Source organism: Nilaparvata lugens, chromosome 2 (assembly GCF_014356525.2).
Source record: "Nilaparvata lugens isolate BPH chromosome 2, ASM1435652v1, whole genome shotgun sequence".
NCBI lineage: Eukaryota > Metazoa > Arthropoda > Insecta > Hemiptera > Delphacidae > Nilaparvata > Nilaparvata lugens.
The window spans coordinates 72,924,543-72,945,767 of NC_052505.1; the positions used below are offsets into that span (position 1 = coordinate 72,924,543).

The window sequence follows — 21,225 nt, forward strand, 5'->3', positions numbered from 1 at the left end:
AAAAACAATGCATACAAAATAATACTTAATCATCTAGAGCATAAACTAATAATAATAAAAATAATACAATTATGAATATTATATACATTCAATTGTCTTGACAATAAATACTCTCATGCAAGGGAAGCTTCCCTGTACGCATGGAGGAGTTGCTGCAGACCCTAGTAACTCTCTTATAGTAAAAAAAAATCATTCTATTTATTGAATTCCTTACATAATGTATCCAGTAATTATAATTAGGAAATGAAAAACAAGGCATTGATAAACAAAATAAAAGTCATACAACAAATAAAGAATATATTGAAGATGAGAATCTCATTTTACTGTTATCAAGAAGAGTTGAAATGTATCACCTGTACATTGGCCCATTGGGTTGCAGTGCAAGCAAGACAAATGATCGGAGCTGAGAATGGCGAATTTGACCATGGCAATTCCCAGGCAACATGGTGGTATCAGCCGGATAGCGTACAAAAATGCATCCGTTAAAAATTCGTTGACGATTCCAGGGATAAGACTGAGTATAACAGCAATCAGAGGCAGAGCAAAAGCTGAAATCAAGGATCTATGATTCAAAGACAATTTAAAATGATAGCAGAAAATTCATCGTGAAACAAATATTGAATTGAAATGAAAATGAAATATGAAAATATTCTTTATTCGGCGGAGTTAGGACTCTCAAGTCCTCTCTACCACTTAAACTTGAAATTAGTAATTCAGTAGAGATGTAGGGAAATTTACTTCATTGATTAGTACATTGAAAAAACCAACTTGATAATAATACTTGATACTGAGATTTTGCAACAAATTTCACAAACAAAATGTCATAACTGGATTATTGAATCCATAAGGCTGTGTAAAGGCTAAAAAAACCTTTCTACTGGTGACATTATTCAAAGTTTTTTGATTTGTATACTATCAAGCTATCAAAATGAAAAAGTTTTCTCAGGAAAAAATGTTTTCTCCGATCATTACTTTTTGAGATATGAGCGCATAAAATTTAAATTTTTGGGACAGGTCTTTTCAAATTCGGTAAGAGATAAATCCATTAACTTTTGAGAATAAATTCTTCATAGTATTGTTGATTGAATAAAATAAAAATTTTCCTGAAAATATTGATTTTTGAGAAAGTTATCAATTTACCAAAAATAGCTTTTAGTTGAGTTGTCATCAGTAGAAGGTTCATTTTTTGGCCTTTGCACAGCCTTAACACAAAAACAACTCGATGCATCAAACATGGCTAGATAGGTTATGAGAAACAAAACTTGCTTTATTATATCTCTTCCAATGTTAATTGCATTTTGTGTAATTTGTACAAATATATAAAGAATCAGAACATTGATAACGCTAACGATAACGATTAAGCTTTATTCAAGGAAAAAAGGAAAATTCCCAATAAAAATATGACAAGTAGGTTCATGACATGATTTTGAAAATGATTTACATTTAAAAAGTAAATAAAGCTTACCAAGGAAAACATTGACGGTAACGAAACGAGACACAGCTGCACTGGAACTCATTAAGAACGTGAAAAAGTATGCATACACAATTCCGCTGAGTCCAAACAGAGAAAGCAGTAACACGAAAACCGCTGTGAAAACATTAAATAATCAATAAGACAATAACAGCTTGAACAGATTATTACATCATAAGCATATTTATATAGGAAATACTTTCCAGTAATATGTTGAACGGATTTGGGAGTTTATTCCATTGTTCGTACACACAAAGGATTAGGACTTGAACGTCTTGCATTGGAAGAAGTAAGAAACTTCATTTGATATAATAAATGGGACTACTGGATGCAAGACAACTATTTTTTCAAATCTGGCCTCTTATTATAACCCAAATCATGAAATATAGATATATCCGAATATTGATTTTAACCAAAAGATTGATTCTATAATATATAATTCTAACCACAAGAAGAACCATAAAAACAAAATTCATCCAAGTATAATGATCATATTCATATATAGGTCTTGTTTAGAAGGTGGGTTTTGTCCGGGAAGAAACAATATCATATAATTAAAATTTAATAATAATTATAGTATAAATAATCAATAGCCTAATTTATTAAGTTTTGATAATTATTAAAATTATATTATAATTTGTATAATCAAAGAACAGCGCACTCACTATTATTCCATTTAGGCACCAATTATTATGGATTATGAAGACTATGGAAACACTGATTAAATAATGCATTTTCATAATATTGAGATTAAATATTTTGCCAATTTTTTATATTTCTAAGTTGTTAAAACACGATCTGGAACATTGCAGAGCTAGAAATGGATAGCGCTAAATGATTTGTCGAATAATAGACAAGGATAGCAACACCAATGTTAATCAAATACTGCCATTATAACGTGGACCTCACTATAGCTTCTACTTACATTTGTGAAGCGCTTTCGGACTCCATGTCCATCTTCAACACTTGCTCCACAAATGTGAGTAGAAGCTAATATATTTTAGTCATTAAAATCAGCCTGCTATGTCGTAACTCAAGTATTGAAAAGTGATTTTGATTTGAATTTGCTTGCTTTTAATCAACATAGATTTGTAATTTATTCTTAGAAACAAAGCTCAACTTATTCTATTCTATTCTTAAATGAAGGTAATTTACAGTAAGTAATCCACTTTTGCCGAAACAAAATTATGTATAAATTTGTGAACTAGAGTCTTAGATTCAAAACATACTACGGTCAAACTAAGGAACTTGAAAACATAACTTAAGGTTACATTTTCACATTATATTAATTAAACTGACAGTCTCGGCTGAAGTATGGCAGTCGTAAGGCCCACTGACGGCTTAAATTATATATTCAGGTACGACCTTCCTGCAAGGGACTCCCCACCAACAAATGCCATACGAATGTACTTTTTTGTCATAGTCATTCAATATCAGCTGTTTTACATGCATGAAATCAAGCCGGTAAATAGCTGATTGTAGAACAAAGAAACATATGATTCTCATTACAGCATACTATACTGTAATAGAATCATATGTTTTCTTTACAGTCGAGTATGTTTCTTAGTTCCGAAATAGGAACAGCAACACTTTAGCAAAAACCCGCCGTTTAGCGCTCCAGGTGGAATTTTTGTCATCTACAATCAAGAAATTCCTGATTCGGAATTTGTAAACTAGGTTATGTTTACAGAATGCTTGTAGTAACTTCAGCACAAGCAAGTAATGTTTTCTATTTTTAAATTATTATTCTTTAGATTGTTATGACAAAAAATAGTGTACGTAACTTGGACGTGAACGTCTTTTGCAGTGCTCGAATGAAATTCTAGTCGAGGCGTTAGCCGAACATCATTCTCGACTGCAAAAGGCCCTTTCCCATCCTTGTGACGTAAGATACTATTACTTACATTATATTACAGTGAACCTTTTTCAATTGGTGAAACGATGAAACCTTATAAAATTACCACCCAATTCATTCATCAAGATTAACAACATATTAATATTCATTTATTCATAATACAATTTAGGTAAAAACATGGGTCTTGAGTTAAACCTCTACATGATCTCTCTAATAGTAGCCTACTTTCTTATTGGAGAAGTTGTCAAGTTCTTGTTACAAATGCACTTGCTAATTAATCAATAAAACATCGTACTTACGCAGAGACGGGTAAGCTATCACAAAGCCAATTGGGTAATCAAATATTGCTAACACACCAACAGCTAATGCCATCAGGATAGCATACATTAGCAGATCCCAGATGAATATTGCCAGCCAATAAGTGATCGGAGATAGGCCGGTCATCAGCTGAAGTTGTTTTGCATCATTCAATCGCTCTTGTAATGGAAACAAGGCCATATTTCCCAGGAAGAATAGCAGTCCGAATGGTATGAATATTAAAAATGACATCGACAATGACATTTTCTGCATGGGATCACAGAGCGAATCCTGCAAAAGATAATGGAGAGTTGAATAACACATCATTAAATTGATATAAATCAATTCCACAGATCCATCAGTATCACCGTTAATACTCAAACCACACAATACTCACTCTTAGATCTATTAATCACTGTAGTGTTGTCTGTAGAAATGGCACTGATAATTATGATAGGGATTGAATTAATCACAACAAGATTTGAATAATTCTATAAGGAATAATAAATTGTATGGGAAATTAATAAGGAATTCCAAGCCAAAGCAATATCAGTCTTTTTAAAACTGGCAATTATTAAATATATAAAATACTTCTTAGAAATCCTCAAATGAAATCATTAAATTTTATATTGTTTTGTATGCATGTTTTATTTGATTTTTCCAGAAACATTTTTTGCACTACCCACTTCCAAAATTCCATTTACAATTTGCCTGCCAGTTTGTCTTCCCACGAAGTGAGCGGCTTGAAATAGTTACTGATCTTCTGTCTGAATCTAATGATGTTACTGACAAGGAAGCTTGGAATGTTGTACTGACTGAATCCAATGATTTTACTGATGAGGAAACTTGGAATATTACGGGATATTCTCCTTAGTGTGTTCACATTAGCAATTTTTTCTGTGAGGAATAGAACACAAGCGTTTCCTATCAACCGATCACACTGCATCTACAACTGTTCTACTTTGTAGGGTGACTGCTGTGAAGCATGAATTACACGATTCTACCCCTTTTAGACTATAACTCATCTGGATAAAGTTTTGGACCGTAGAACAATAGAAGGAAAATCTTCTACACAAATTTTTAGAACATGAAATTACATGCTTTTCGTTACAGCTATTCTTTGAAAACTGCCTTTAAACTAGGTTTCTCTAGTGTGCCAGGGTGTATTTTTTGTAGATTTCTACCTGCTATTCAGCAACTTATTTCGATATGTGAACCCACCCTTACCCATATTCTGATACTCACATTTTGTACTAGTCTAAAAGTGAATATGTTGAGTCACTGTACAGCTCACCTTCTGAGACTGTTTGAGAGGAAGAGCCTGATAGGAAGCGGAGAGCGTGGTCTCCAGTCCGGTTGACTTGATGATAGCATTCAGCAGCATGTTCACTGAGATGGCTGAGCCGTGGTAGCTGAAACCTGAGTACAGCGCTGTTGCTGATTTTGAATCCCAACTCGATGCAATCACGTAATCTTTTTTGTAGGCTTCTATATTTCCTCGGCCTATGTCAAGCAGTGCTGGAATCAAATAGAATATTACAAAACCAGTTAGAAATTAGTAAATTATGTTAATAAAAGTGAATTATGTACAATATCGTCTGAGCTAGTCAATATTTTTCAAATTAATTAAAGTACTAGTAGACTACCCTTTTACTTTCCTTTTTATAGATACTACAATCTTTTGGCTATAATGCCTTGAAGACATTTTGCCGTCGAAATGAAATTATCATTACTGGTAAATTCATTTGAAAAAGTAGAGAAATATCTACTATTCAATTCAAGTTCAGTCATTTCTTTCCTTTGTCCTCATGTTCAAGATAAGATTTGGATTCAAATATTGAAATTGAGTGTAAGAGTGATGCCTAGGTCCATAAGCGACACTGTCAATGATTATTAGTGACAGATTAGGCTCAGATGAAAAAGGCTCAAACTTAGCTAGTAAATTAAATGTACCGGATCATAAACAAATAGTAAATAGTAACATATTGTAAATTGTAACAAAATGTGCAGGAGTTTTAAACGATGATGTATACATTGTGATAATAATAATAATATTATTATTATTATCATTTTATAAGAATAGTATTATAAGATAAATCATCAGCAGTAGTACCTACATTATTTTTAAGCCCGATTTCTAGGACACTCATTAAATCTAATGGATGACCATTAAACCAATAGATTTAAAGGTAAATTAGATTTTATCAGTGTCCTAGAAATTGGACCTAAAAATTAGATGAGACCGATTGAATGACAGTAAGTAGGACTTTTTATCATAGAAAATTAGTAGTACCCTCTTTATATTTTTTATACAGCAATTTTCTATAATAATTGACCATTCAAGTTTAATTAAGAAACTTTAGTAATTAATTCACTTACTCTGATTCATGTCAGTCTTTGATGTACTCTCATCGATGTAGAGTCTTTCCATTCCATGAGGTACCAAGTTGTTATAGAGTTCGGCATACTTTTCGCCCGTCTCCTTATACGTTATCACAACTTTCGTGTGACTGTACATGTCATTCAGATCCAAATTTATCAATCTTGTGGAGACAGACATTTTGGTACCTCTAATTGTCCATCCAACAACACATATACATGCCAGAGCGATGATTAGCTAATAAAGAAAAAAATATTATCAGTCAAAGAGAACACAAATCACGAACGAACATTATGGTGATGAAAAAAACTGGTGAATAAAAATCATTCATAAAAGTTCATATAATTCATTTTATTTCTTTTTTTCACTTGACTAGCTTTTCAACGTTGCGTTTTCAATTTAAAATCTATAACTTATGGTGCTCCGAAACCAACAAGATTACAATATTGTGAGAAATTCAGATTTTGATATTGATTTAAGATTCAACAGATACAATCAAAAGTTTAATGTTCAATCTGAGCACTATTAAGAAAAACTTAATATTTCAAACTCAGTACTGGACTGGTATCTCAAGGGAAACATAGAGTAATGAAATAATACATAATAACAGAGAATTAAAATAATGATCTACTACTTTATAATCAGCATTTATTTCTTTGATGCATTGTCGGAGAGATATGGTCCAAAAGAGCAGAAGATTCAGAAAAAATACTTTTTTCCAAAAGTAAACTATCAAAAGCAAAAAAAAAAAAAACTATGGAGAATTTGACTGAAAAAAACTTGTAGGTATTTTATTAAGCTTCTTTATAGACCGATACCGACGGTAGAAAGCATTTTTCATGAGAAAGCAAATCAACAGAAATAGTTATTTGTGCAACTAGTGCGCAAAGTGACAGTTTGCTGAACCGAAAGAAACGTTTTCGCCACACTTGGATGTAATGAGCTGGTTTACGTGCGTCATATGGAGGCCGAAAGTGATTGTTTTCCGACCAGGCCGGTAAAACTTTACGGCCCTAGGGCTGTAAAATGACCTTGAATAACAGCTGATCGTGTCCGATCTCATAAAAATCATAGAGATAATATCATAACGACTGTAATAATCTATATAATTATGTATCGTGAATCGCGGTATCATGTCTATAATATATTTTATAAATTACTGTTTCATAATTTAATATTTATTATTGTGTTTTTGATATCAAACAATAGAATACGATGATATCTCCATAGCCTCAACAATATAATGTTGGCTGCATTGTCCATTGTCAGAAAGGTACGTATCGCAAGTATTTAAAAGTGAAGAATCGAATTTGAAATCAAAGTACAATAATTGTATCAATATTTAAAAGTGAGGTAGAGTAATAAATGTTTCTTTTTTATTATCGAATTCCACTTCTTAATGCAATACAATCAACAATAATAATAGGAAAATACAGCAGAGATTAGAAGTTTAAGGTAAGCCTACTGGTGAGACTCAGCCTTGACTGAAAAATTCCTAGTAATTTTTCCGTAATTCATTATTAAAACTTTTAGATAATTTTTCTTCAATATCAAACCATATAGAAAAAACATTAGGCCCACTCAAGATTGAATCTTCGAATGTATTCTCTATGATTTAACTATTTTCAATGCAATATTTTGTTGTGAAAATGCCGGCAAACCGGCTTCAAGTTTGCCGCTATACACTATATTATAGTAGCCTACATACGTTACCTGACTTACAGGCCTCTACGATCAACAATACTGAATGGCCGAGAGCGTAAAGGCGTAATACATCAGAACTCAAAGCTCAGTGAATTACAAACATGATCTAGGTTCGAACCTCGGTCAATGACATTTTTTTTGTCGATGAATTTCGACTTTTATTAGCTATTTTTTATAATAGTTACCGTAATTTAAATTTCAATCAATTTTTTAGATATATTTTGAGACAAAACTGTGAAATATGGAATTATATTAATTTTTTAATCACATTATTTCAAAATAGTAATGAAAATTCTATTCATCCATCTATCCATGAGATATTGCACCAGGCGCAAAGCGCGAGCTATAAAAATTCAAACAATTATTCAAAATAATAATAGTATAAAAATATTGTCACTATTGTAAATTATTAATTAGTAATATTGAAATTAATTGACAGTGAAAGTTGTCATAACCAAGATTCAAACTATCAAAATACGCTGTTTGAATTTTATTTATTTTCCAATTTCTTATAATATATTGGGAAGTTTTTTTTTGGTGTGGCGAAAAATAGCGTTCGCAACACGGGCAAAAATGTTTTTCCGATTCTCGAACGCTTCAAGTTCTCGACTTCGTCTCGAACTTGAAAACCGCGATCTCGAGCCGGAAAACGTACATTTTCGACCCTAGGTGCGAAATATACTATTACGCAAGAGCCGTAGGCGAGTACGGAATGATGGTTTCTTGAGTGCAGCAAACGAACTTTGCGCACATTAAATTTTTCCTACAGTTACCATTGAATATGAAAAGTGGGTAATTATGGGTAATATTCCCTGAAATCCATCAAATTTTTTTCTGTGTAATTTTATTATTAATAAAAACCTTAATTTATTTAAAATTGAATAATGATAATTGAATTATAATGATTAGTAATTCAATTGAAAATGTATGTGACTGCTTGAAGGGGGTTTATCTTATGTAAGCATTGAAATGACTGTAATCAAGGCACATAATGGCAAGGCAACGCTGTTCTCCACTGCCATTATAACGTGGGCCTCACTATGAGTATTACCAACTTAATTTTGATTTTGCTGCACTGGTGCTCCATATAACCTACTAACTATTTTGCGTTGTCATGCTGCAAATCTGGAGTACGCAAAGTACTCACTTTGCGCACTAGTGCGGAAAAGTGATTCTTTGCGGCCTGTAATCAGTGCAGAAATGGTCACTTTTCAAGGTATCTGTAGGAAAAATAAACTTTTAGACCACCCCATCCCAGTAGCACAAGGGGTGGATTTAAGGACCTTTGATATGTTCACTTCCAAACACAACACAAAGTAAAAAATCAAATGCTGCGGGGCGGGCAAGAGAATTTAGACTTGTACTTACGTAAATCAAGTTGCTGAAAAGTGATCGACAGTAGCAAAGGAACTTCTTCTTGAAAATTAATGCAAAATGCTGTTCAATCAATGGCAGACCACTCAGTTTTTTCTGTGATAGAACTGAAACATTACAAACAAATTGAATTATTTCAGTTTAATTGGAGCTAATAAAACAATTCTTCATAGAACTGTTTCTTCATGTTACTACCGAAAGAAGAATATTAATCCAAGCAATGCTGATAACTACAAAGATAGAATTCTTCAACATGCATATCGTTACTAGAGAATCCAAGGATTTCAGAAATATTTTATAGATTGAAGAACTAATAAAGTTTGATCACACCTGACGCAAAGGGATACGGGCTCATGAAGGCCGGCTCACTCCCTCTCTCTTGAGAACCGGTCGTGTGTTGATGGGAAGAATATTATTTATATCCTTCTTAAAGAATCGACAATTATTTGTTGAAACACCGCCGATTTATGAAGTTACATTACAATTTTATATTATCGTTATTCTAATTGCATTTAATCTTTATTTTCATTGATTAATATCTATACTTTGTAAAATTCGTTGAATAATTAGAATTACCGTCATTTAATGTAAATTAGTGTATAAGCCAGTAAATATTGTAACATACATAAATTAATAAAGAGATCTAATCTAATCTTGCATCGTAATGCACTTGTGCTGTCAACCTTCAGCGCTCCAAATGGGTGTCTTGTCAACTACAATGACAAAATTTCCGTTTCGAAATTTCTAATATGAATTGATAAAATCCTAATAATACTAGAATATTGCTATTCGAAGCCGATAGAATGAATGGAATCGGTAAGTAACAATAATTATTTTTGTAATATTATCAATTTGAAGCTCAACTTAAATTGAAGGTCCTCAATGCTTCTATAACTTGGCTCCACAGGCTAGTTAGAATAAAAACCAATAGTTCTCCATACCAAATAGCGGAATCCTTCATTCCATCAGGAATAGGTTTTTGGTAATTATTCCATCATATTCAACTGAGGTAAAGTGGCCATAGCTTAACAGGTGAATACATTATGTTCTAACAATTCCTATCGATCAGAGCCCCGAATTAATTTCGATGGCTTAATAGTAGGCTAAATATAAATATTCACTCAAGAATTCAAAACCGGATTCAAATGTTCAACTGATTGTTAAATTTCCTGAATTTTCATTAATTTATGCAGTGCTCTCCAATACTGTATTATGACATTTTTCATTTGCTCCTTGATTACCGTATAATGTGGCTCAAGTCTCTACCAACTTCATTATCAAGATAATTTTATAAAGATATATTATGGGTTCGCTAACAAAATATGAGAACTAGGAGGAAACATAGAAACCAGTTTCGTTTCAATTTCATTTTACTTGACATATCATAATTTGACAAAAACAATTAAAAAAAAATCCAAGGGTTAGTAATACAATAGTTATGTTAAATACGTTCTTACTAGAACTAAATAATTATTAAATTGTTAATAAATGTTGAAAATTTGTGTAATTTTGAAAAGTTATATGTTAACTACTATTTACTATAACTATTTTTATATAAACATTATAATATATGTTTACTACTACTATTTTCAAATACCTGAGTAAAACAAATGAAGTTCTACAGATAATGGAGTTAAGAGGTGGGCTACTGGTTAGTAAAATAGAATACTAGGAAGAGAAGGAATTAAAAATGTTAACAAATACAGAAGGAACAAGGACTGCCGAAAATGGAAAGTTCAATAAACATACCATTATCTAGCGAGTGTTTATGGATCAGGCGTGAACCTGTAAAAAATTAATGAATTCAAGGAGTAGCTCAAGAGGGATACAGATGGAAAAATAAATTAAAGAATATAACAGAATTCCTCTCAGAAAAAAAGGATTTAGGAAATGAAATAAAAATTCAATAACCCGGAAAAAATAAAATAAAAAAGGAAAGTGTGTTAGAATAATTATTTTGATCAAGTTTACAGTGTGAAGCTAGAGCTGTATGTTAAGCATAGGTATAGATGGGTAATAGTTTCCTTCCAATTCTTACTAATTATTGATTTATTGCAAGTTCCATGATTATTGGACTTGAAATATTGTGTCCGTTGAAACGGAAAAAGGTTTCTAATTACATGAAAATGCTTTAATCATGAAAATTATAAATGATATTGTCATTGCTTCAAACGATTGTTTGGGATGGGGGAATCTCTGTTGAATCCTCGCTAATCCAGTTAATCCTAATAGACTTCTGTTTTGCAGCATTTTTCAATCAAAGCAAAATTTTACACAAAATGCTCTACTGTATACAAGTTAATTTACTCATTTTTAAGAAATCCTTTCGATGCCATTACTGGGATATAACTACAGTAATTAGAAGTGAAATATTGGATTTGCTTACAAGTAATCAATTATTATCTGCTTCTAATACAGTCTTAAGGAAGTTGCATAAAATATTAAAATAATATGAAAACAGTTACTACAAAAGCCAAGCATCAATACGTGAATAATACACAACCCACATAAAAGGAATAATTGACATAATAGTCATAATTATTAGTCATGAAGAATTGGCGAAATATTTACATAGTATCGAATACAGTATTTACATAGAATAGAATTAGTATTCGAATAAAATGAATAGCAGTTCAGTGAATTGTGAGTGCAATTTTTATTTACTTTTTGTGTAGTTGAGAAGTTGATATTGTGGTAATTATTCATATTGAATGAAAAAGACTAAGAAATTGTCAAAAACCACCCATACTTAGAAAGACCGGTTTCGGCTATTACACCATTGTCAATCTATGTCTTGATCAGAGATTGACAATGGTGTAATAACCGAAACCGGTCTTTCTAAGTATCAATAAATCTGTGGTTTTTTGACAATTTCTTAGTCTTCTTCATTCAATTTTTATTTACACAAAATTCCATCGAAACTTAGTCATTTACTGCTTATTTTATTAAAGTGTGCTTTACTGGCTCAACTGTAAACTCTTAAAACTGGAAATAACAATAACAGTGTAAATTTTCATTGGTATTAATCATGACAATATAATTGACAAATGTGTGTTTTGTCTTTTGTAAATGAACATTAAAATTCAATGTTTCAGAGTAAATATAACCTGAATATTGGCATTATTTGTGAGAGAACATTGAGAAGTAGAAGAAGTTTTGGACAGTAACCTGTTTCTTCACTTCTGAATACTGTAATTGTAAGCTACACACAAAAATAAATAAGATGAAATTGCGTTACAAAAACGTAATTAGTATTATTTTTAGTTAGAAACAGAAGATAGTAATGAAGAAAATGATATGAACTTCGATATGGAACTCTGGAAGTATGTAGGTGAAAGTGAAATATGTAATTTTTGGTATACATAGTTGTTCATAGTATTTAAACAGTTAGATGTAGGTATATTATGTTGGTATATAGTTAAGTTGTTCACACGGTGATAATAGTTAATGAGTTACTAAGAAGAGTAATTCAAAAAGTAGACTGTTTAAAACATAAATGTACAGCCTATGTTGTTTGCTACAAAATAAATATCTTGGACTTCCGTATTATGTAAGCGCTGTGATCAGTCGAGTCTTTTCCTCGCAAGAGTACTTCCCGGAGCAAACCCCAAGGTCAGGAATTGAACAGTAGAATGTAAATTCACTCTTTCAGTGCAAAATTGCAATTTGCTAAACTTGGCAACACTGACATTTATTCGAACAAGACAAAAGCCCCAGCCGGAAGGAGATGTGAGTAAACCGATAAATTCGTTTTCATCGGTGAAAACTTAGAAACAAATGCATAAGATATACCTGTTCCGTTTTCTGGGTTCCTTCTATTCGTTTTTGCTGAAACAAATATTTGTGATGAATAACATTTTTTCAACGAAGTAACACGATGGAATCATCAGAGACGATCAACGCCAATATCGGCAGCTATTTCGGCAAACATCGTAACTGAATACATATTCCAGCATCGATATACAAAGTGGGGTAGCAACTTTGCAATGCCGGTTACAAAGTAATCGGTCAAAAATTGTCTTCATTTAAATGGAAAAACACTTCAATTGAAACAATTTTCGCAATAGAGAATTATGAGGCAAGATGAGGTAAGCTTTTGTCAAGGAGTCTGACTAATGCTTGACGAGGACATTGAAGATTACGAAGACGAAGACCGTGATTAATCTTGAGATGAATAAAGAGACAAGCTTTCTTCACTTTTATTTGATCATAACTACTTCGAAAATTGGAGCATTGCACTTTGCACTTACATTCCGTGCTTGAGCTTCTTCTCATTGAATTGCCATTCGATCCACGATTGCCGTCAGGCTCATCCATGCCATCATTTTGAACAAGCTGAGAAGTGTCGACGCCAGCTCTAGATTAAACAAATCAAGAAAAGGCATTTCATAATCATAATTTCCAATGAAGTATTCTAGTGAAGTTGTGTTTTTGGGGACTGAAGAGCAACATTTTCTTCCTGAAGAAAAAGTTTGTCGCCCAACAGCGTAAATAATTTCTAGTCCCATGATGGACACTTTTTCCTAAACAACAATATATTACTTAATTATTTATTTAGTCATGCACAATTATTACACTTATGTTAGAAGGCTATATACAACTATTACTTCATCATCATCCTTAACCTTCAACCATAACCTATGCACAGGCTTCCTATTTTCATTGGCTGACAAGCAGACCTTAGATGCATACGCTCATAGAGATGCCACCAATTTTATTTAAATGGGGTTACTTTAGTCCCTAGGGAGTGAAGCGACTACTTTCCTCCCAATGGATGAGAGTAGTACTCTAGTATTCTGTCCGAAAGAATAAAGTACGACTTTGGATAATAAGATAGATAATTTGGCTTGAAACCAGAGTAATTCAAGAGTTGTATAGTTGAATAAAACAAACAATTACATACGTATTGAAAATGCATGTTGGTGATTACCTCAGAAATACTTCCTCCATAGTTGTTAGCGAAATTCCAATACTCGTGATACCGAAAGATGTTTTGCTTTGTTCAAGGCTCTCAAAAAGCTCGGCAAATTTCTTCGATTCTTCAATTGGCAAGGAATAGGTTAGTTGACCTTGTTGGCTTGTCTTCAATGAACCGTTTGGTATAACACTCCTGATCATTTGTGTAATAGCGTCCCTATTTGCACTTGGAATGGTAAGCAATTGTAGGTTGTATCCCGTACCTGTAGAATTAATGAGGAAAGGCATGATTAGGATCAAAGTTATTCTGGTCTATTCAACAACTTAAAGCTAATTATATTATATGTTGAAGAGAAATTCCTAAGCGGCAACAGTATAGACTCTAGCCGCGCTGTATTACCGTCTTCGCTTAGGAATGGCACCGTTAGAATTAAAATGATTGATTATAAATGTTGAAATCTCCAATTTTGTCAATATCAATTCAACTGCTCATGTTAAAAACTGGCTAGATGAAACATAGAGCTCTTATGAGCTTTTATGGTGAAATTACTAATTTTAGTCATAACAAGTTTTTGGAAAAAAATCTCATACCACTTCTAGATGGATAGATAGATAGATGTCTTTTATTTGCACTTTATAACATTACAAGTGATGTGAGCGAAGTTGAGGCAATAAGAGCCCCCTCTTCCACTTAACCCACGATGTTATTGGTTACATGAAAAATATACCTTATTCATAGAATATTTTACAATGAAACTAAAAGATTATTTACACTTCCAATAAAGCAATTAATAGCTAAATATTATTGAATGAAAAAGAAACAGATAAAACTAAAAGCAAGGAAACTAAATAGTGAATAAATCACATTTACTCACACAAATATCCACACAAACACCATCTCTACAGACTTACTAAACTTACATCTCTAAAGAATATAGAGCAAAGCCTCCTAGCCAAGACCTCCACCCCCCCTGATCCACGCCACAACAGCCGCACTGAACCGGCGATGACTGTCGAGCTGGGAGTGAATTTCATAATCTTATAGCAGTAACATGGAATGATTTTTTATATAGCTGAGTTCTGTGAATTGGAATAGATAATGAGCAAGCTCCATGACGCGTCCCACCCCTGCCAACACCACCCATGAAGCGAAATCCAAGTAATTGGGAGACTGAGATTATAAGAGTTTAAAAAGGAACATGAGTGCATGGAGACTCCTATACTCGTGCAGTCTTAGAAGTACTGAGTAATCTGCTCGTCTCGTCGTAAACCAAAGATGAAGCGCACAGTTATCTTCTACTAAGATAACTTTCTTATAAATGTTGATAACAGCTTCATATTTTGTTTCTACTGTGACTATTAAATCACAGAGATCCACTAAAAAGACAAATTCATTATAATGATCCTAACTGGATTATACTAGCTACTAGGTGGAGGTTGTTTTTTGAAAAAAGTGTTTTTCATTTTATTCTTGAGAATGTTGGCCGAGATAAAACTTACCATATAATTTCTTGAGAAACATTGGACTACCGCAGCATATTATTTTGCCATGATCCATAATAGCTATTCGGTCTCCAAGAGCGTCAGCTTCTTCCATGAAATGGGTGGTTATGATGATCGTGTGATTTTGACGTAGCTCCTGCAATGGATTTCAGGGTAAGTCAAATCATTGAATAATACATCTTTAAATAATAGCGTTGTTATTAATTTATTTTTTTGAGAAAATGTTAAATAACAGTTCTCTAATATTCGTCTTCATACCAATAATCATAAAGCATATTTGTAATAGAATTGAAAATCAGATTCACATTTCATTGGAGTTAATTTCAACTTGGATCCTAAAGAAAGAAATAATTTCAATAAATGAGTAAATAATATTAGTCATAATCAAAAACGACTATACAAGCTATTGAAATCTCTTTTTATTAATTCCACTGGTCTTGAAATATATCCTATATTATTATAACGGTGGATAACTGATAAGTTGAGTGATTCAAATGAAAATTGACAGCCTAGGTTTGGAGCCTTCTCATTTAAAAGAATACTCTGATAGTAATCAAATAAAACAACATCGACTCACCAGTAAACTATCCCACAATTCTCGTCTTGATTCAGGGTCCAGGCCAGATGTTGGCTCATCCAATATCAGTATCTGAAATGTTGTAACATAGAAATTAGAGAAATCTATTCAATATTAATACAATGATTTGGCTTTACATTATGATTTTTGTCTTTACATAAGTTTCATACTTCGATGGGACACATGAAGAGAAGCTGGGACTTTTGTTTAATTTTAGATGTATGTTCAAAGCATAGCAACATCATACAAAAACCAAACTTTCCCTTAATTTCTTGTAAATCAATGTCATTATTTACTGGGCTAAAAGCTTGAGATCACTATTTGAAACAATTGGAAATATAATAATAATTTAATGATTACAATGAATTACTAGTACCCTTATTTCGTTTTATTTTAAACACGACTAGTTTCGGCTTAACTTGCCATTATCAATATTGATACTTTATTATTTGGCATTTGACAATGGAAAGTTTAGTCGAAACTAGTCGAGTCTTAAATAAAATAAAGTAAGGGCAGTAGTAATTCTTTCTAATTATACTTTCAAGTAGCTCAATCAAAATACTTGAATAAAAATGATTTAATGATTGAAATAAATTCCTTTTTGCAGTTGTGTGGATACAGAGGTGTAATTTTTTACCTTGGGGTCTCCAACCAGTGAAATTGCAAGACACAATTTCCTCTTCATTCCTCCAGATAATTTTGGTGGAAAGTTGTTTTTCTTATCAAGGATGTTGAATCTACGAAGCCAATTCAGACCATCACTTTCAGCTCGTCTCTTATCCAATCCCTTCAACTGAAATAATGAAGAAATCAAATAAATCAACTAGATGTATAATAATTTCTCAAATTTAATCGAAGTGTATTATAATTTGATAGTTCATAGTTAGATGGATACCCGAAACCGGCCGTGTCATCAAAAAAATAAAGGGTACTAGTGATTCTATATGATAAAACTATCAAGTAGCCGAATGGAAATAAATAAAGATGATTTCAAATTATATTTATCCAAAATAGAAATATAAATAAAATTCAACATAGTAATAAAATATTGAATGTAGTATCTCATTCTCTTGATAACGAACTAGTTTATTTCTATAAGTTCGTTTTCAAAAAAAAAAAGATAATGTATTTAAAGAGCATTTATGAATTACGTTAAAACAGAAAACAAAATGGAAATTAATGTTGCAGAGACAGTTATTTACATCCTTAGTTACTCGAATCTTAAACAGTTTAAAAGTCACGGAAAATTCGAAAAAGGAATAAAATATCCACTTACCATGCCAAAGAAGGTTAAATGCTCCAAAACTGTCAAGTAGGGGATTACTAAATTATGTTGAGGACACAATCCAAGACTTTTCCTGAACTTATCCATATTATCGAAAATATTATAAGTCGAACCATTATCAGATGCGATGATTTTTCCAGAGCTTGGAGAATACATACCTATTGTAAGGAAAAAAATGCAAATCAAGATTATAAATACTCTCATTAATTCATTCAAAAATTCAAATAGGAGAATCATGATTTCAGTTACGTTGTCCTAGTAGAGCTATATTAGATCATTAGAAGCGCTGTTCATGATCATTTGAAGTGAATTAGTATCACTTCTATTGGTATCTATTAAATTGTAATAGTGGTTGATTGTGTTTCATTAAAAATAACGTTTTGTTGTATTTGTGTGATAAAACATTAAACAGCCATATCAGATACAAATTTAAGGAATGAATTCTGAAGTGGATAATATTTGCTCTGCCTTTTGCCACCTACAGTAGGCAATAACCACTCTCACCTTCTTCCTATTTTATAACCAAATGATAGATGTATGTTTTTATGAACTAATTCCCAATCTTTGAATCTCTATTCTGAAACACAGATGATCCTCAAAAGTAAAATAGCAACTTCTTCTTAGAAGTCCCTTCAAATGAAATAACTATTCATGTATTAAGAGCGTTAGGCTGGCCACTAACGGTAGGACATGCATGTTCATCATGCACACATACATTATTCATTATGCATGTTTTTTCATCAGGAAGAGGCTTCTAACATAAAATAAAAGACAAACAATAAAAATAAATAAATCACTGTAAAATAACATAATATAATGATATAAATTAATGAATAAATGAATAAATATATATATATAATGAATAAATTCAACTTCAAATACCACGCGAAGAAAAAATATGCAATAATAAATCGGAGATACAAAAACCTAACCTCAAAAACATTTGCTCGATGCCTTTCGCTGTGATGACACAACAAAGTATGACGACATGTGGACGACATGCATGTTTACCATGCATATCCTACCGTTAGTGGCCAGCCTAAAACGCGACTTTGCTTGAGCAAGACAGTTATAGCGCGACATGTAGTGGATTCAATGATACATACAGCATTAAAAGATTTACTATTAAGGTGCGTACAGATTTACGTGCCGCGAACATGAGAATTCACTTTTAATCAGCTGATGCCAAGCTTTTTATATCTGTATCTTACCGTTTCTGTAAAAATACAGATATAGTCAGCTGATTAAAAGTGAATTGCTCATGTTCGCGGCGCGTATATCTGATTCACCTTTATAGACAGCTCACTTTGGTAAAATGATTATTCACCATACACATTGTAGTTTAGCATGATAAATGAATAAATAAATACACGATCCGGTTCATGATAAATTTAGTTCAATAAGATTTTAACTTACCTGTGATCATTGACATGGTTGTAGTTTTTCCAGCGCCATTATGACCCAGCAGAGCCATAATTTGTCCGTCATAGACATCCAAGTTGACTCCATTCACAGCGTACACATCGCCCTTGAACACCTTCATCAAATTACGCACTGACAAGCCCACTTTGGTGTTGGGACCCGTTTTCTCAAAGAAAGTCTCGTTCAAATCCGTATCTTCCTTTATAACATTATTCTTCTTTCGAGAGCACATCTGTAAAAGTTGAACAAAGAATAGTATCAGTGCTTTGAAAGATTGTGAGGGAATACTATCATAGAGAAACAATAGCATGAGTAGATATCCCATGGTATAGAGCGTTTATGTCGCAACTTTTAATGTTATCTCAAGCCGATTACTGTTGATTATTGTTGAATTTTACTGTTTTGTTGGGGTGAGAGTGTATGAACGGCACAATATGAGAGACTATCAGTGTCACAAAGCTTCACGGGAAAGAACTACGTGGACTATCAGCTTGAGATAACAGTAAAAGTTGCGACATAAACGCCTCATACCATGGGATATCTACTTATGCTATTGTTTCTCTATGATACTATATAGCAGCAGTTGTATTCAATTATCTAGTAAATGGAATCATCACCATGAAACAATTATTAAGTTACAATAATCGCATTGATGATTTTTGCAGAATATTATTTTTGATGGTCATTATAAACTTAGCAAATGACATGAAGAACTATGAAGGCATTTTTCAAAGAAACATAGATTTTAATTACCTGTAAGATCACAAAATGCGACTTAAGTAATTCATTCAGAAACAAGTAATTAGTGAGAAGAAGACTCAAGTAATTCATAAATTGAATATCCATTAGGTTAGATAAATAACTGGAAGATTCCTATAGTTGAAACCTAATAAATTATTTCCAAGATTCATAAAAATGTGAACAAACATCAACCTTCAACTTAATTAACGTTAATTTTTAAAAACCCTTTTAAAATATTGATGCGGAAGGTACACACTCATAAAATAGGTAATGATGAGAAATTACCTGGAATGGGAAGTAGAGAGGTCTGGCAATACCATACTCGCCGGGCATTATACTATCGAAATACCAAATCAAGATGGAGTACAAGACACAACTCAGCAAGTAACTCAGTAAGAGCCAAATCATTTCAATTCTGGCCGCAGCCTGATCACACTCTTTGAAAAGATTGAAAAAGCTTATACCATCATCTGCAACAAAATTAAAACAATACTCATTGATTTTAACTTTTCGAAAACGCTTTCTCATAGTCGAATTTTTATTTATTTATTTATATATTACATGTCATAGGCCATTACAAGAAAAGCATGGACAATTGTCATACAAAAATCAGTCAATAAAAACATAACTTAATCTAGCAATACAAGTTCTTATTTCTAAACAATCATTACATAAAATTGAAATCAACAGAGGATCTTGCATTTACTCACAAACCGTTTTCAGTGATATTTCTCAAAGTATGTAAATCTTGAATAAATCGTGATAATTCGTAGGTTTATGATATAAAAGAATTGTAGCAAGATTATAGGAGAATGACTATTAAAACACAATAAAAATTATCAAGTAGGTACCCTTTATTTTATTGCAAAACTAAAAAGAAGAAGAGAGAACAGAGAATAACTATTTTCAATGTTTCGTAAGAAGGTGAGTTTAGGGCATAGCAACATATTTCAATTCTTCGATACTACACTCACATTCAATTGAGAGAATCTATAAAGTGCAAGTAGCTTACATTGAATATAATAAATTATGAATATTATTTTAACATACTTGCTCGAAGTAAGAATGAAATCATCTATTATGATGAATTTTTTTTTTCTACAAGGCTACTTGATAATGTTTTCTTTATAGAATCACTACATATTGATTGATTCTCATTGAGCCACAATTTCAAAGCGAAATTCGAAAATTGAAATATAAAGTTTCTTTTTTCAAAAGTAAAAACGATAAAAGGAAATATATGCAGCACTCACATTGTTTTTCGAAGCTAACAATCAGATTTGCAGTTCTACTCCAGTTGAATTGTGGAAACACTATACATGCCAAGATATTCAACAACTTTCCTTTGTCATCCAATAACTTTGGCCCAGCCAAGGCATAGAACGGACACAAATGTGCCAGCGTTACGACAAAATTCGCCAATAGAGCTGTAAAATAATCACATAAATTGAAACTTTAAAACAGAAACAACGATTCTTTTACTGTTGTATTCTTCAATACCGTAAGAAATATAGATACTTTTTTAACCAATATTCAAAATACAAATCAAAGAGATGAATTTAATCAATTTGATAGTTTATAGAAACATCTAAATGTCATAAATGTATTATGAGTATAGTGTTTTATACAATAAATGAATAAATGAATATTATTATCAAACATCTTTCTTTTTTTAGTTTTATAATAATTTTTTTCCTTT

The 21,225-nt window shown here is 32.1% G+C and overlaps 1 protein-coding gene across 4 annotated transcripts in view; it reads right to left on the minus strand.

Annotated features, from left to right (window-relative positions):
* Positions 1 to 21,225, minus strand: part of LOC111062739 (phospholipid-transporting ATPase ABCA1) — a 50,539-nt gene that overhangs the window by 13,369 nt on the left and 15,945 nt on the right. Inside the window, exons 7-23 of one of the 4 annotated variants that reach the window (XM_039421686.1) lie at positions 20,780 to 20,953; positions 19,812 to 19,996; positions 18,780 to 19,017; positions 17,355 to 17,521; positions 16,716 to 16,871; positions 16,079 to 16,150; positions 15,499 to 15,637; positions 14,012 to 14,261; positions 13,332 to 13,438; positions 12,874 to 12,909; positions 10,831 to 10,866; positions 9,076 to 9,188; positions 6,003 to 6,240; positions 4,918 to 5,141; positions 3,626 to 3,914; positions 1,466 to 1,588; positions 354 to 548 (exon numbers count right to left, since the gene is read on the minus strand). In XM_039421686.1, the coding sequence (XP_039277620.1) occupies positions 354 to 548; positions 1,466 to 1,588; positions 3,626 to 3,914; positions 4,918 to 5,141; positions 6,003 to 6,240; positions 9,076 to 9,188; positions 10,831 to 10,866; positions 12,874 to 12,909; positions 13,332 to 13,438; positions 14,012 to 14,261; positions 15,499 to 15,637; positions 16,079 to 16,150; positions 16,716 to 16,871; positions 17,355 to 17,521; positions 18,780 to 19,017; positions 19,812 to 19,996; positions 20,780 to 20,953 (2,742 nt within the window). The remainder of the gene's footprint in view (positions 1 to 353; positions 549 to 1,465; positions 1,589 to 3,625; positions 3,915 to 4,917; positions 5,142 to 6,002; positions 6,241 to 9,075; positions 9,189 to 10,830; positions 10,867 to 12,873; positions 12,910 to 13,331; positions 13,439 to 14,011; positions 14,262 to 15,498; positions 15,638 to 16,078; positions 16,151 to 16,715; positions 16,872 to 17,354; positions 17,522 to 18,779; positions 19,018 to 19,811; positions 19,997 to 20,779; positions 20,954 to 21,225) is intronic. The other 3 variants (XM_039421687.1, XM_039421688.1, XM_039421689.1) reach the window with 3 other exon arrangements.